At 38.0% G+C, this 17,062-nt stretch overlaps 1 protein-coding gene across 1 annotated transcript; it reads right to left on the bottom strand.

The window, feature by feature from the left end:
* Positions 1-3,117: 3,117 nt before the first annotated feature.
* LOC140008624 (uncharacterized) lies at positions 3,118-12,195 on the bottom strand. The gene is made up of 3 exons (XM_072053451.1): positions 12,181-12,195; positions 11,604-11,780; positions 3,118-6,477 (listed from the first exon to the last, which is right to left on the bottom strand). Exons 1-3 carry the CDS (start codon positions 12,193-12,195, stop codon positions 3,118-3,120), a joined length of 3,552 nt encoding a protein of 1,183 aa, XP_071909552.1.
* Between the last annotated feature and the right edge of the window lie 4,867 nt (positions 12,196-17,062).

Genomic DNA, 17,062 nt, shown 5'->3' with positions numbered 1-17,062 from the left:
GAAAAAAAATTACTTTCATGAAAACTTATTCTCATCTTTTATCATTTTAAACGGGTGAAGTGTGTTGATATCAAAGGAAAATTAAAGAACTATTGTTTTTAGTTTTTCAGAATCATGATCCCATGGAAAAGAGTATATCTTTCAATATAGTATCTTGCAACTATTTTTTATTTTGTAATCCGGAACATGCCTCTCGACTTGAACCCTTAAGATCCAAGTCGGCATATCAAATCGGAGGAGTGCGCCACGGCCCCACGCAACTATCCCGGACGAGTTAAAGGGATTCAAGTTTAGGATAAGATTCGAATCCAAAATCACAAGGGTTTTTAAGAATTCTTTTTTTTTTAATTGAAATTTTATTATTTTATAAAAATTTCGGCAGAGTTTCCCCTTAAAAAAGGACGAAACTCCCTGCCATCAAACCACAATTTGACAATAAATTTACAAGCTAGTGAAAGTTTAAGCATTTAAAAACTGAAATTAAGATTAAATCTTCATTTTTCCATATCAGGATGTCTTCCAGTGAATCTGAAGGATGATCTTTGAAGATTTTAGCAGTCAATCTTCCTCCCTTGATGTCCTTCTAACCGCCATTTTCACCTTCATTGGCCTTTTCTGCTTCTTATTCCAATTCATGCCAGACACCGTGTACGAAACGTAGGAAATCCTAATCGATCTAATCTAATAGCCCCCCTAACCAATTGCGGCAATTCTGAGAATGTATTAAACACATGACCTGTACTAGAATCAGCACCAAAATTTGCCAAACGATCTGCAGGTGCGTTTGCTTCCCTGTAGTAGTGTGTGATCGATGTGAAATATTGCTTGAACATCATCAACTCATCCAGATCTCTTTGTAAACGCCAAGGACAAGCACTAGTCCCTTGAACAATGTGAACCAGGGTGAGAGAATCCGCCTCTAAGTGTAACTCCAAGCACCCTCGAATCACACAATGTCTAACGCCCCATAGCAACGCTCGAAGTTCCGCCTGCATGCTGGTTATCACCCCGAAGGGCTCCGCGTAGCCGAATACAAAATTTCCTCGACTATCCCGCACAAGCCCACCCCCCCCACTCCTTCCTGGGTTCCCCCGAGAACATCCATCTGAATTCAACTTATAGCCTCTACGTGGAGTTACCCAGTAAACTGGCCTAATAACCATCCGCCTTTGATGACTACCTAATTCGAGAAGCAACCCTTCCCATGTAGGGGCAGAAGGCTGCACCCCCGGGAACCGTGACTGAAGGAAATCATGCAGAAACTGAACAATCCGATTCACCGTAGGCCTGATCCTCATCTTCCGACCTTCAAACACCCCTTCATTCCTAGCCTTCCATAAAACCCAGCATACCACCGAAGGAAGTATATTATGCAAAAACTTTACACGATCATTAGTCCCCCTCCTTAACCAACAAGACCACACCATATGACGCACCGTATGCACCCCACTAAACTCACCAGCAGTACTCTCGAAGTGTCGCCAGACCAATCGTGCCCCTTCTCCTGAGCAAAACACATGATTCAAATCCTCCTCTTGGGGATTCTGACAACACAAGCATCTAGATGGGCCACAAACCCCAAACCTCTTTAGGCGATCCATAAGAGGAAGCCTCCCCTGTAGTAGTCGCAGCATAAAGAAAGAAACCTTGACTGGAAGACCCTGCTGCCATATACGACCAAAAAGCCAAGAATTGTCATTGGATTGACGGATCAATGAGTAAGCCGATGCAGTGGAAAAAACACCCGAGTTCGTCAATGCCCATACCATTGTATCATTTCCCCTATCGGTAGGAGGGTCAATCTCCAAAACCTGCGTAACCAATTCTCCATCCAAGAATTGATGGAGCATGTCCACATTCCAAGCCCGCCGATCTACAAAATCAACCACCGAATGATCATGGAAGACCTCAACCTTGTCACAAAGCGCACCTGACCCCATCCAATTATCATGCCAAAAGTCCAAAGCCCCCTCCCGAACTACCCAGCTAATATTATCCTCCCCAAAATGCTGCATTGTGACCATCCTCTGCCAAACTTGGGATCCCGGATGGCAGTACCTTGCAACTATTGTTTCAATGATTGTGAGATTTACCGGATAATTGGGACACATGGCAAAAAGACCGGGTCGCTAATGATAGCCTTGAGTTTCTCCTTATTTTGTCAAAAAATAGAAAGATCCGAAAAAAATCCCATGCTCGCGATCATTGTACCTCTCAAACTCTTTTACGGACCAGGTGAAGAGACTTGTGTTTGCTAGTGGTGTACCAATTGTGGAAAGCAAGAAACAGGCTTATTTTTCAGCAAGGTTCACTATCTGGTGCTAGCATAATTTCTGTTAGGGATGAGCAACGGTGCATATTCGGTAATTCGGTTATATGAATTTGATAAATTTGATTATTAGACTTACAGAAATCTAAATCACTTTCAAATTTGAATTGGAGATACCCGAATTTATTTAAAAAACTTAAAAATTATACTGCATCCTTTAATTTACAAAAGCATTTGTAAATTTGCTTTCTCTAGTCAAGGAACTTAAGAGATTTGTCATTTGGCGGCTGTATGCAGGCGTCTCCTATTATCTAGACAACAATAGTGCGATTAACCACAAGAATCAAAAGAAAAGGATGATAATTGTGCTGACAAAAAATCCAATTTCAAATATGTAGTAGAATTTTCTTTAATTAGTCTTTCTTGTGAACAAGTACTGCCGAATTGTTTGAAGCACAAGTGAACTTATTTGGAGATGTGATGGTCGGAGAACTATTTTGGAGTTCAATTCTTTGAAACAATGTGGATGGACGACCATGCAATGTTTTTTTTTTTTTTTTTTAATTGAAATTTTATTATTTTATAAAAATTTCGGCAGAGTTTCCCCTTAAAAAAGGACGAAACTCCCTGCCATCAAACCACAATTTGACAATAAATTTACAAGCTAGTGAAAGTTTAAGCATTTAAAAACTAAAATTAAGATTAAATCTTCATTTTTCCATATCAGGATGTCTTCCAGTGAATCTGAAGGATGATCTTTGAAGATTTTAGCAGTCAATCTTCCTCCCTTGATGTCCTTCTAACCGCCATTTTCACCTTCATTGGCCTTTTCTGCTTCTTATTCCAATTCATGCCAGACACCGTGTACGAAACGTAGGAAATCCTAATCGATCTAATCTAATAGCCCCCCTAACCAATTGCGGCAATTCTGAGAATGTATTAAACACATGACCTGCACTAGAATCAGCACCAAAATTTGCCAAATGATCTGCAGGTGCGTTTGCTTCCCTGTAGCAGTGTGTGATCGATGTGAAATATTGCTTGAACATCATCAACTCATCCAGATCTCTCTGTAAACGCCAAGGACAAGCACTAGTCCCTTGAACAATGTGAACCAGGGTGAGAGAATCCGCCTCTAAGTGTAACTCCAAGCACCCTCGAATCACACAATGTCTACCGCCCCATAGCAACGCTCGAAGTTCCGCCTGCATGCTGGTTATCACCCCGAAGGGCTCCGCGTAGCCGAATACAAAATTTCCTCGACTATCCCGCACAAGCCCACCCCCCCCACTCCTTCCTGGGTTCCCCCGAGAACATCCATCTGAATTCAACTTATAGCCTCTACGTGGAGTTACCCAGTAAACTGGCCTAATAACCATCCGCCTTTGATGACTACCTAATTCGAGAAGCAACCCTTCCCATGTAGGGGCAGAAGGCTGCACCCCCGGGAACCGTGACTGAAGGAAATCATGCAGAAACTGAACAATCCGATTCACCGTAGGCCTGATCCTCATCTTCCGACCTTCAAACACCCCTTCATTCCTAGCCTTCCATAAAACCCAGCATACCACCGAAGGAAGTATATTATGCAAAAACTTTACACGATCATTAGTCCCCCTCCTTAACCAACAAGACCACATCATATGACGCACCGTATGCACCCCACTAAACTCACCAGCAGTACTCTCGAAGTGTCGCCAGACCAATCGTGCCCCTTCTCCTGAGCAAAACACATGATTCAAATCCTCCTCCTGGGGATTCTGACAACACAAGCATCTAGATGGGCCACAAACCCCAAACCTCTTTAGGCGATCCATAAGAGGGAGCCTCCCCTGTAGTAGTCGCAGCATAAAGAAAGAAACCTTGACTGGAAGACCCTGCTGCCATATACGACCAAAAAGCCAAGAATTGTCATTGGATTGACGGATCAATGAGTAAGCCGATGCAGTGGAAAAAACACCCGAGTTCGTCAATGCCCATACCATTGTATCATTTCCCCTATCGGTAGGAGGGTCAATCTCCAAAACCTGCGTAACCAATTCTCCATCCAAGAATTGATGGAGCATGTCCACATTCCAAGCCCGCCGATCTACAAAATCAACCACCGAATGATCATGGAAGACCTCAACCTTGTCACAAAGCGCACCTGACCCCATCCAATTATCATGCCAAAAGTCCAAAGCCCCCTCCCGAACTACCCAGCTAATATTATCCTCCCCAAAACGCTGCATTGTGACCATCCTCTGCCAAACTTGGGATCCCGGATGCCCAATATCAGCAAGACAAGGGTGATGACCTGCACAATACTTCTGGGACATAAACTTTGCCCATAATGATTGTTGTTGTCGAAATTTCCACCAGAGTTTAATGGAAAATGAGTCGTAGACCTGTTTCAAACCCCGCAGGCCTACACCCCCTTCATCCTTCGGCCGACACAAATCTGCCCAACGTATCCAATGGAATTTATCTCCGAAATTCGAAGATCCCCACAAGAACTTGGCGAACAATTTCTCTATGACCATCAACATCCCTTTTGGAGGGGACGCGGCTGCCAGCAAGTGAATTGGCATAGAGGATAACACGCTCTGAATCAACACCACCCTGCCTCCTAGCGATAAAATCTGGTTTTCCCAACTCAAAATCCGATTCGCCACCGCATTGTATATATCCGTATAGTAAACCTTCTTGCTCCTTCCGGTATACAAGGGACAACCAAGGTACCGTATTGGAAAGTCGCGTTTATTATACCCTAGTATCTGGTTAACAACCGCTGCCCTCTGAGATGGTGCCCGTGGATGAGTAAGGAAACAACTCTTCTGAGGGTTGATTCGCTGACCTGATGCCTCATTATAATCATCCAAAACCCGTTTAATCAGACGTAGGGATGACTTGGCCCCACTGGAAAAGATAATCACGTCATCGGCGAATGCCAAATGCGTAATTATAGAACAATGAGGAGGAACTTTGAACGGAGTAAATCCTCTTTGTGTGGGTAGCGTGTTGAGGGTTCTAGACAGCACCTCAGCTCCGATAACGAATAAGGCTGGTGAAATTGGATCCCCTTGCCGTAAACCCCGTGAAGATCTGAAAAAGCCGTTTGAACCACCATTAACAAGTACCGAGAACCACACATTCGATATTAAGTGCCAAATCATGTCTATCCAGGTCTCACTGAATCCGAAATATCGTAGCACCTGTAGGAGAAAGGGCCATGAGACTTTATCATAAGCCTTCATCATGTCTAACTTGATGACCACATTGCCACCCCGATTTGATTTCCCGATATCGGCTACTAACTCCTGAGCTAACAAGAAATTATCTGTAATCTGCCTCCCTTGGACAAACCCGCTTTGCTGTGGAGATATAATCCGGGGTAATATCATCGCCAACCTTGCCGATAACAGCTTGGAGATGATTTTGTTAGTAAAGTTGCACAGACTGATTGGACGAAAATGCTTAAAATCTTGGGGGTTCTCCACTTTTGGCAGCAACACAATTGAGGTAGCCGTGATACTCCTAGGTAGTTCAGCACCGCAGAAAAAGCTGACAACCGCCCGGTATAAATCCGATGCCACTACCTCCCAAGCAAAGGTAAAGAATTTCCCTGTAAACCCGTCCGGGCCGGCTGCGCTCTCTCCATTCATAGCAAAGACTATGTCTTTAACTTCTGTAAGAGATGGAATGTCCGTTAACCGTGAGTTTTCCTGGTCTGTTATCAGTTTAGGTATGATCTCCAGACCGGTAAGGGAGGGAAGATCCCCCTCTGCCGTGAAAAGTTCCTTAAAGAAACCCACCGCTGCCTCCCCAATTTGGCATTTCCCCTCGATCCACTCTCCAGCAGTACCCCTGACTCGATGAATTACTGCCCTACGTCTCCTTTCCGTAACCAAGGAGTGGAAATATTTGGTGTTCCTATCTCCGTCCGAAAGCCACTTAACCCGCGCCTTTTGTCTCCAAAAACCCTCCTCAACTACAAGCGCTCGGCGCAATCGAGCCCGAGCATGATGTAACTCGCTCCGTCGCTGCTCAGTAGGATCGAGGTCGTATGCTGTCTCAGACTCGGTTACCACACGCTCTGCACTACGTACCCGTTCAAAAATATCCCCGAATGTCGTCCTAGACCACTGCTTGAGGGCATTTTTAACATTCCTCAACTTCGATGCCAATACTTGCAAAGGAGAGCCATTGACTGGATGAACCCAACAGTCCTTGATAACCCCCAGAAAATCAGGATGAGTGGTCCAGATGTTTAAGAAACGAAACGGTTTGGGTTTATTGTTCCCTCATTTACCATTACGATTGATCCCACTGTTACATCTTGTAACCCTCTCCAAAGGACAAAGAAAGACGTACAGAGACTATCCTCTTAACCATCCAAACATTTCACAAATTCTATGTTCTTGGACCTTTAATCTAATATTTTTCAAAAGCATAATCGCAGATACATTGAAATGCGAAAACGAATCTTGTTTATAACTGGCAATGGGCAATGTACGGTGAAGATAGGTCTACAACGACTTGAATGAGTGTAACCCATGATCTTTTCTTTGTAAATTAATTTAGTTAGCCTTGACCAACTAATACTCCATAATATGGGATTAGTTTCTGCATGAATAGGAATACTAAAACTGATGGAATTAACTGAGGCTTTATATATGGCTTTATGTAACCATTTGAATTCGAAATTTGAATTCGAAATCAGTTATTACTTAATTCATAATCTCATTAACTATTTCATACCATATTAGAATTCGATGAATTCGATAAATATCGCTTTTGTACCAAATTATCAAATACTCGATTTCAAATTACCAAATTGAATTTGAAATCGGGTATAAATTCGGTACGTATCGAATTTGCTTACTCCTAATTTCAGCTGTCGTTGATTCTGTGAAGGATGCAGTTGCAAGTTGGAGACGCACGCCTTTAACAAAGCAAAACTAGGACTTGGCTGTGGAGCTGAGGCTACCTCATGTGTGTTTCAATAGATGAGTGTTCTGGCTGACTGATGATTTAGGTATAAATATTGGGATAATTTCAGAAACCTCCCCTGAGGTTTTTTGACAATTTCGCTGAGCTCCCATGAAATTTGAAAAATTGCGCATACCTCCCTTGTCATTTAAAATGATAATACTATCCTTCAATATTTTAATGAATTTCCCTTATTTGGTATGCTTATGCTTAGAATGACTTTAAAATTATTTTTTCCTTCTTTTTCCTTTTTATTTTAATTTTTTGCCAATAAAATTGTAAAATTACCACTATTATCTCTAGTTTCTATTGTAACTAAACGGCGAACTAATGAATTTTTTGATGAGTTAGCTTTATACGTAATCCGATGTTTTTTGTTAATCTTTCTTTTCTTTTCTTTTCTTTTTTGGTATTAAAATTAACAATAAATTAAAAGGAAATGCCCAAAATCACTACTAAATTATGATAATCTCACCACTCAAAAAATTCATAAACTCTGAATCAATTATTTCAACATTTTATTTTCTATCTTATAAATAAAATACCATAAAAGTATCCTATCATGGTTATAAAATTATTATTATAGTTATTTATCAAATAGTAGGTACGTACGGACATGAAAAATTTGATATCTTTTCCTTATAATTACAAAAGTATGCCATATTATTAGACACAAAAGTCAATCGTCATTATCTTTATCTGCGAATGATAGACGACGACAAGTGATGGATTTGTTTGAGGACTCCTACTCTCATTCTGTGCTTCAATCCTAGAATTGGTCATTCTATATAGTATTTCTTAAAAATTGAAAGAATGGGTCATGAGAAGACATATTATTGTTTGCTCGTATTATTTACAGGCCAATCAATATAAACGTGTCTCTAGAGGCAACAAAACCTGGCGCAGATCGAAACCGATGTTGCAAAGTATTCGGCTTCGTCCTCCAATATTCAGGACGAAGGTGGATGGCAAACTAACAAGACTAGGGGTACACCAATATAACCTTACCAACTGCGCTCTCATTATTTGTAAAAATTGGAGGGTCAATAAATAATATGATGCATGGGATAGACAGAGCACGGTAGAGAACCCACGATTGTCGTCTGTCTAGGCTAAAGAATAGTACACAATCTTTCAATTTCCGGGTTCACATAATTATTGATAGTGGCTTTGGTCTTTAATTTCTTGAAGGGATGGCGATGACCAGGGTTGGAAGAATGTAAAAGAAGCCGAAGACTATATATGGACGCGGTGACCATTTAAATGAGACTTCTTCTTTTGTGGATTCTAATTAATTGGGTACTGAAATTAGGATTTAAGCAGCTGACCCTTGAGAACAATCTATAGGACCATCCGATGAGAAAGGAACTTTTTGCTTCCTGAGACTACTTCTTTTAATCTTTTTGTTCAGAAGTCCTTTGAATTTGAAAAACGTGTTGAACCACGACTACGATGCAATAGACTATATAACCAGTAAAATATCGACACAATATACCAACTAGGAGTAAGTTGGTATAACGAGTAAAACACGCTATACGAACGAGTAAAAAAAAATTAAAAATGCATAGACTTTGTATGACTTCTGGTCTTGAAGCAAGTTCTGTAGAAAATTCTTTAACGAACAACCATAAACAAGACACAGAATTTGGATAAACAAGATATAGAATTCGGATATATACCATATCGTTTGGAGAGTTACGATCAATGCATCACGCCGTTGATCTCTTCTTAATATCCGCAAACTCCAAAATCAATACTTTTAACGGTGCATGCTAGATATTTGAAACTTCAATCCTGTTTGGATTTGAAAGCTTTGAGTAATTAATCTTATGTTAATTTGGATGTGCTCAAAGATTCAAGTACGTACACAGTCCTGAAGCACAATAAAAATTTTTTAATAGGAGTAAGATTTGGACATACATCGTAGCTAGTGAAAACTACCCAGTGATTGGAGTCTCTGAAATCAAAAGGATTAGGAATAATTGGAAAATGTTAAAAGTAGAAGAAATATTGATTTGTTCAAATTCTACATTGAGTACCGAACATTTCTAAAATACTACTATGTCCTTAAAAAATTACCAATTGTTGAAAAATGTCTGTCACATTTAAAATCACATTTACTTTGTTATTTTTTTTTTCCAATTTTTAATGTTAATCCACTTTATTATATGACGCGTATATGTGCAATATGCGCAGAAAATATTTATTTCCCTAAATTTTTTAAGGTGGCAAAGTTTTTGCTCGATGTTTCTAATTTTGGGTTTCTCTTTTCAGGTAATCTTTGGCAGATATAGTACACAAAATCATATATAATATGACTATATATAGCTTAGTTCCCTTTCATTTTCCGTTGTTAATTTTGTACTTTTAATTTAAGAAAATGATGACAAAATTCTTAGCAATGGCGGCTTTGGTTTGGTATTTGATTTCTTGAAGGAATCGTAACGGCCTGGATTTGGAAAAAATAAGAGACGATGCTAATGGCGGTTGGTATGATTGGAAGATGTCGGGGACTGTATCTTGGTGAGCATTGACTAAATTTCTTCTTTGGCTTTCTCCTTTGTAAAATAGATTGAAAGTACACAAATAACTTATATTTACAGAAATCCATTTTTTTCAAATAAATAATGCATAATATGAAATATACACGGGATGTTCATACATTTTAGTATGAGGAACCAATATGACAAGTGCATAAAATATCGTACATTTTACGTTCACTTCTAATGTAACAAACACGAAATTTGGGTCCATATCCGGCAGGCGTTAGTTAACCCTAATGGTAAACGTACGTCATACTTTTTTGAAGTATCTGATTCATTTGTGTATTATCTCCAACAGTCCAAGCTCGAAGCTTCCTCATTCCTCTAGTTCAGACCGGAAGAGGCGCGGCAAAAGAATATAGAGTCAATTATACCTTCCTTACCAACTATGTAACTATTTTCGTGTTTGAGTCGATTACAAGAAATTAGCATGATGTGGTATATAAATATAAGACATCGAAAAGACATTGCAGAAATTAGCAAAATATGGTGTATCAAAAATATAAAAATAAAGATATCGCTAGCAGTCATATATGGTGCATAACGTATGCCCTCAAACATCGCAGTCATAAGGTACTAATCATAAGGTAAACGAAACGCTACCAAATTAAGCGTTTACTTTGAGCTTCAACCAAATTAAGTCTAGATCATCATTAGCTATAATCATTCATTGAGGACTTCAATACTCTCATCAGCCCTAGAAATCTTGTCGCACAATTTCCCACCTTAGAAGTCTGAAAAATGAGGCACGGGAAAGGATTAATTGCTTGTATAACAGGCGAAAAAGCCTCTCTCCGGCCAACTATGGCTGGCGCGGATGTGGCGAGAAGGTTAGATCAGGCTTCCGGAGGTTACAACTCTCCATACGAGGGAATCAAAGTACTGGCGGTTGACCGACGGAGGCTTCTAAGGCTGTTGCTGAGTTATTGGATCCTCAGTGTCTTAGTACACTTTTGTAGAGAACAAGTTGAGCCCTTGCTCATATATTGTATTTCTCTATTAGTAGAAATAGAAATTTCTATCATTTCCGGAAAAAAAAAAAAAAAGTATCCATGCTGTTGCAACTACTCTAGTAGTTTATTCGAGTAGAGCTTAATTTGTACTAGTAAATTTTGATGATGGCAAATGTTTTGTTTAGTGTTTATGATTTTAGAATTTCACTTTTCAGGCCATTTTTTTGCAGGCATAGTGAAAGACAGGATAATTAAATTGGTCGCTAATGAATTTTAAAGCTTCAATAAGGGGATTGATGTTTTGTGGTCGCTTCCAGTTGTTTGTCGTGCACCAACCTTCAAAGTTACTTAAGTTATGAGAATTATTACACTAATAATTATGTAATGCTGTGTTCTTGGACTCTACGCATATTAATTTACTACTCTTATCAGTCACTGGAACCGACCTTCATCTGACGTCAAGATTCTGCATTCCTTCTGTTCATAATCGGCTTCTCACCATCACGTGCAAGAATGAAAATCTTGTTTTATATTTATACGATCAGGATTGGGATTTGGTCTCTCATTCATCAAGAGTTTCTTCTGAAACTTGACGTTATACAGAGTGGAGATTGGAAAGAAAAGAAATGGCAACGGGAGAGAAAGAGAGGGAGGGAGAGATTTCACGTTTTTATATTGGGGATTCTTCGCAAAGAAGAAGAAGAAGAAGAAGAAGAAGAAAGAGCAAATATAGCAAGAAAGCGAAGTGGGGATCGACAAAATTGTGAGCAGGGGATCCACCGTTACGAAAATGAGTGTTACACCTGACCAACTACTCACTACAAACCACACTGCTTCGATAATAGCCTTCAAGAGTTTATCACGTACAGCAGATTTCAACTGAAAGATTACTTCATTCCGTAGCCTCCAAGCGTGATATACAGTAGCAGCTAAAGCCAATGTTCTGATCTGATCTGCAAAGGAATTTGATTTTGCAAGTTCCACATCCCAAGTATATGACCTACCCACGATGTACCAAGCACAGGTTCTGCACCTTCGTCCAAACTGGTCTTGTCATGCAGCGATTAAAAATTAAGTGTTCCATGGTTTCCCCCTCCCTCTTATGTAACGCACACAAGCTAGTGGGTAGCATCCTGGTGTAAATTAGGTGAACTGAAAACCCTAAACAAAACTGAAAAATATGAATTAATTAGCTGGCAACTTCCTGTATAAATAAGTAAATTAGCAGGAGCATGATACCTTATTATCCTTTACAAATTCGACACCATAAAGGTTTCCGTAATATATTAATACAAGGAAGCCTCAGGCTCAGAGATAAGACTGTTAAATAGCATCCACGAATCCGACACCTAAAAGGTTTGCTCCCCGTATCCTAATTGACTTCGGCTCTCATGCCCCTGTCGCGTATGATTTTCTGAGGCTATATAAACACAAGCTAGCTCACTTGATTTGGCTTCATTAGCGAAACAAATTGTTGTTCCCAACCCAACCCAATCCAATCCATAGAATGCAGTTAAATTACTAGTACCTGTTTTTTCTTATTAATCTCAAGAAAGAACAGATAAGTCGATATGGCGGATGTAACTTTTGATGCAGTAGAATTGAACAGCACCAGCTCTGGAAATCGGACTAGTCTTGTCAATGAACCATTCATTGACAACATCGAATATGATCAAATTGTAGTGCCCGACAAAAAAAGCTGGAAGAATCTATTTGCGTATATGGGTCCTGGGTTTCTTGTTTCTATTGCCTACATTGACCCGGAAACTTTCAAACTGATCTCCAAGCAGGAGCCCAGTACAAGTACGGTTTGCTTTGGATCATACTATTGGCATCCTTTGCAGCTCTGATAATCCAATCTCTGGCGGCAAATTTAGGTGTTGTTACTGCAAAGCATCTAGCAGAGCACTGTAGGAAGGAGTATCCGAAGGTGACCAACTTTATTCTATGGATTCTTGCTGAAATTGCTATTGTTGCATGTGATATACCTGAAGTGATTGGAACAGCATTTGCTTTGAACATGCTCTTCAGAATCGTAATGGCCTGGATTTGGAAAAAATAAGAGGCGATGCTGATGCTGTTCGCGGTTGCTATGATTGGAATATGGGTTCAGGAACTATTTCGGTGAGCATTGATTAATTTTCTACTTTGGCTTTCTCCTTTGAAAAATAGATTGAGAGCATAATTATTTATCCTCCCACAGCATCTAATTAAGAACTTGACAGTTGATACTTATTCCTACTGTACAATTTGCAAGAACGATAAAGCACAAGATAATATTTTCACTAATAACTTCCATTTACAAAAATCCATTTTTTCCAATTAATTAATACAAAATATCAAATATTTAAAGGCAGTCAAATTCGATATCACGGAATATTTATACATTTTAATATGAGGAACCAACATGATAAGTGTGTAAAATATCATACATTTCACATTCATTTATTCTAATGTAATAAGCATGAAATTTGGGTTCATATCTAACAGCCAATTTGGTAAAAATACAGAAATATCTAATACCATCAGATTTTGTAACATATGTTTTCAGTTATACATTGACTGGTAAAGTTTGTGACGTCAATACAGTAAATATATGAACTTTTTGTACGTTCAAGATGCGAACACATAAATAATTTTAGTGTCCATGATGAAGTGGAAGTCTAACAACGATTTTGAGGTCGTGGACGACTAAAGAAGTCAAAATTCTTGTTTGACAAATAATGGCTATATCTAATGCTACGAAACAAGTGATTTAACACTTGATCAAAGTCTATTTTGTTTTGTGAAAACAACATATGCGTAATCTTTTGGACTTAAAAAAACCTTAGTTAAACCTAATGCTAAACGTATGTCGTACGTACCTTAAGTATCTGCTGCATTTGGATATTGTCTCCAACAGCACTCCACGCCAAAAGCTTCCTCTAGTTCATGCCCGAAGAGGCATGGCCAATGAAGGACCGAAAAATCTACGTGAAGTTTCAGACCCCAACCTGCAGTAGTTTGCGGATGGGTAACAGAATGGTGATGCTAAAACTTTGGCAAAAGAATGCTTCCAAATTGTATTTTTATACTTTAGTTTTAAGGATGTCGGGTGTATGTCTACATTTCTAGTTTTAAGGATGTCGAGTTATGAAGCTTACGAGTGAGTGATGTGGCATTGTATATTATCTATCTAGTATCTATTTGAATGTATTGTTAGTAATAAAAGTGGCTTGATGTTTTTCACTTGTAATATAAGCGTTGCTTCCTTTGGTCATATGTCTTTTTTTTTTTTTTTTTGCCTTTGGTCATATGTTTAAAAAGAAGAGCTCAAAATATTAGAAAAAAAAGTCAATTGACATCATCTTTATTTTTTAGAGGATACGTCATGGATTTCCTTCTCTCCTTAAAACTCTAGAATTCGTGATTCTATACATATCTTTTACAGCAAAACCTTTTCCGTTTAAAATAAATTCATTATACTACTTGGGCTTTAAAAACTATCAACATTTGAAGCCAAAGCTCTACATTGCCACGGAATTAATAAAATCAGTCGAAGAAGAATGATGTCCAAACGAAAACTTAACATGCGAGCGCATGCGCGTATACACACATATAATATATATATATATGTATATATATATATATTTACAAACTTTGGTTAGTTTTCGTTTACAAGACTAAAACTTTTTTTGGTAAAAAGTATAGGTTTCACTTCCGTCATAGCTCTCAAAGACATAAAAATATTGAAGTTGGCAAAGTTTTTGTTTGACATTTCTAATTTTGCGATTTCGCTTTCCAGGTGATTTTTTGCAGATGTCGACGATCAAGTTCTCACTTCTCATGGGTTGTTCCAAGCTTAATTAGTGGATTATGTGCTTTGTGGCTTCTCTAGTTGTATTTCGAGCAACAAGTTGAACCTTCTGGAAATATATTTTGAGAATCGTAGTTATGTAATGCATCTGGTTCGGTACATTTTTATTTTATGTGGAGAGAAATCCATTTCATATTTGTTTCTTCTGTGGCGTTTACATCTTTGAAAGTTTTTGTGATTTTGTTCGTTAATGTCTGCGGTTATCATGCTGATGATGACTATCTTCTATTGATTATCATGCTGATGATGATGACACTCCGAACAAAATTCATTGACCAGCAGAAGAAGTCAATTTGAATTGATCACCAACTTGGTTCTTATCAAGTTTCTTCTGTAAATTGACTTTGTACGTTGTGCTTGATGATCTCATGATCCTACATAGTATATAAATTGAACCAATCATGTTGGGATCATGACTTTAATCATGTTCTCGCCTTCAATTAATTCATTCATTTGCTCTTATTATTTGCTTCGCATCATGGTTGAGGATTAAAAAATTACAGTTGTTTGGGATGGATGTCGGGACTTGGACGAAAGGAAAACAATGGCGAGTGCTAAGAAAGAGAGAGCTTTTATTGTTTATTTGTTGATGATTTTTTTGGTATAAAAGAAGAAACTTTTGGGAGACGGTTTAGCGGTTAATCCAGAGCCTACATCTGCTTCTTGCCTTATAGAATAGTTATTTATTTCAATTGCCAAGACGGATCAATGAGATTGTAGTATTAAACAAATAACTAACCTTTACTCTATTATTACTCTTAATTTCTTTTTTTTTTTTGTCCTAATAATTTCTTCATCGTATCAATCCCAACCAATCGCTTTGACTGCCCTACCTTTTTTTTTTTGGACAAATTACACTTTACCTCCATGTGGTATAGTTATTTTTCACATAACTCCCCTATAGTTTTAAAAACTATATATAATTCTCTCATAATTTGAATTAAAGTATCAAAATGACGGAAATGATCATTCGTAGCGAAACCTACAAAAATGTCGAAATTACCCTTGTTTAAAAATTAAAATGGCTAAAGTAACTAAAATATATAAATATAATATGAATGACACTCTAATCCCATATAATTTTATGTTTTCAAAATATATACATAACTCCCCTATGGTTAATAAATAATTTTCAACTTTACACAGGAGTATTTTTAATATTTTAGTTGACTCTGCTATAGATTGTAAATTCTATCACTTTGGCGCTTTAATCCAAATAATCAGAGGGTTATGTATATTTTTAAAATCATAGAAAATTTATGTAAAAAAGGCACTAAACTACCGGGGTAAATTATAATTTGCCCTTTTTTAAATTTTTTTTTTTTAGTGTAAACTCGAATTCCCGACCTGTTATTTATACCTAATCCATCCCTCCCCAAACGCTCTACCATTTGATTGCAAAGTTTGCTTTCAGAACCGTGGCATTCTCATGCGAGGGACCCTAAATATAAGAAGGCTTTCAGAACCAGGGCATTCTCATACGAGGGAACCACTGCTTCTATCACGCTCATTTGTGGTATCATTCGTTTTAGAGGCTTTTCTCTCTCAATCATGTCAATCATCATGCATGTTAGCGTATTAAATCAAGCTCCAATAATTTGTCTTTCTTTCTTCTTTTTTTTTTTTTTTGTATTATCACAATCATTCCCAAAGATCGATGAGTATTAATAATTAATCTCATATCCCACCCTAATGAGGGCATATCAAGGTGATGTCAATTGTACGTATCTCCGGCCAACTCTGTGGGTCCGAAGGTCGCCGCAAGTGGAGAGGACCTAAAAGCTAAAACGACTTTTAGCCGAGGCTAAGTTGCAAGAGTATAATGCAGCCCCACAAATTAATGACCATACACGGATGCATGGAATAATGGATGGTGATGAAGCAAGGTTTTGGCTTTAATACCACTAGTTATATTGTGCCTCAAGACAATCGCGTGAGGTTGCCCAAAAATTACTTGATACTTTGAGATGTTGGACATGTACTCCACTATATCATGTAAACGATGAAAATCTAAACCTTTAGAAGTAATAAGTAAAAATGATGAATTTCAGTATTTACATCTAGATAAGATAACTGGAACCCAAACAGGCAGTACAAATGCATTCTAACAATAATAATAGTGCAAACTTACCTATTGACCACACTTTTACATTCAATACCTTAGTCTAAGAATAGATTCGAGAAGATTAGTGAATAAATACAACTTATTAATGTAATTACAATTTTATTTCCTATAATTCACATGAACTATAATAAAAAAAAATTAATGAGATGAAAGCTTAGGGTTAGCTAAGTTCAAATTCTGAGAGGAGTGGTAAAAAGTTAAAAAAGTCAATTTCACCAAAAATATACTTTATAGTACATGATATTCTTCTTTGAAATCAAAATTCTAATATTTTGCTAAAATCCAATTGCAATGTAGTTGATAAAATCACTAAATATCATTCTATAAATAGCAAAACAAAAAATA

The sequence above is a fragment of the Coffea arabica genome, chromosome 6c (assembly GCF_036785885.1).
Source record: "Coffea arabica cultivar ET-39 chromosome 6c, Coffea Arabica ET-39 HiFi, whole genome shotgun sequence".
NCBI lineage: Eukaryota > Viridiplantae > Streptophyta > Magnoliopsida > Gentianales > Rubiaceae > Coffea > Coffea arabica.
This window is presented reverse-complemented; position numbering and strand designations above follow the sequence as displayed.

Bases quoted from the DNA above. Each gene is read 5' to 3' on its own strand.
- LOC140008624 (XM_072053451.1), bottom strand. The intron at 6,478-11,603 runs GTACGTGATAAA...GGGGTTATCAAG, and splicing joins TCTTTCAGTTGAAATCTGCT to GACTGTTGGGTTCATCCAGT.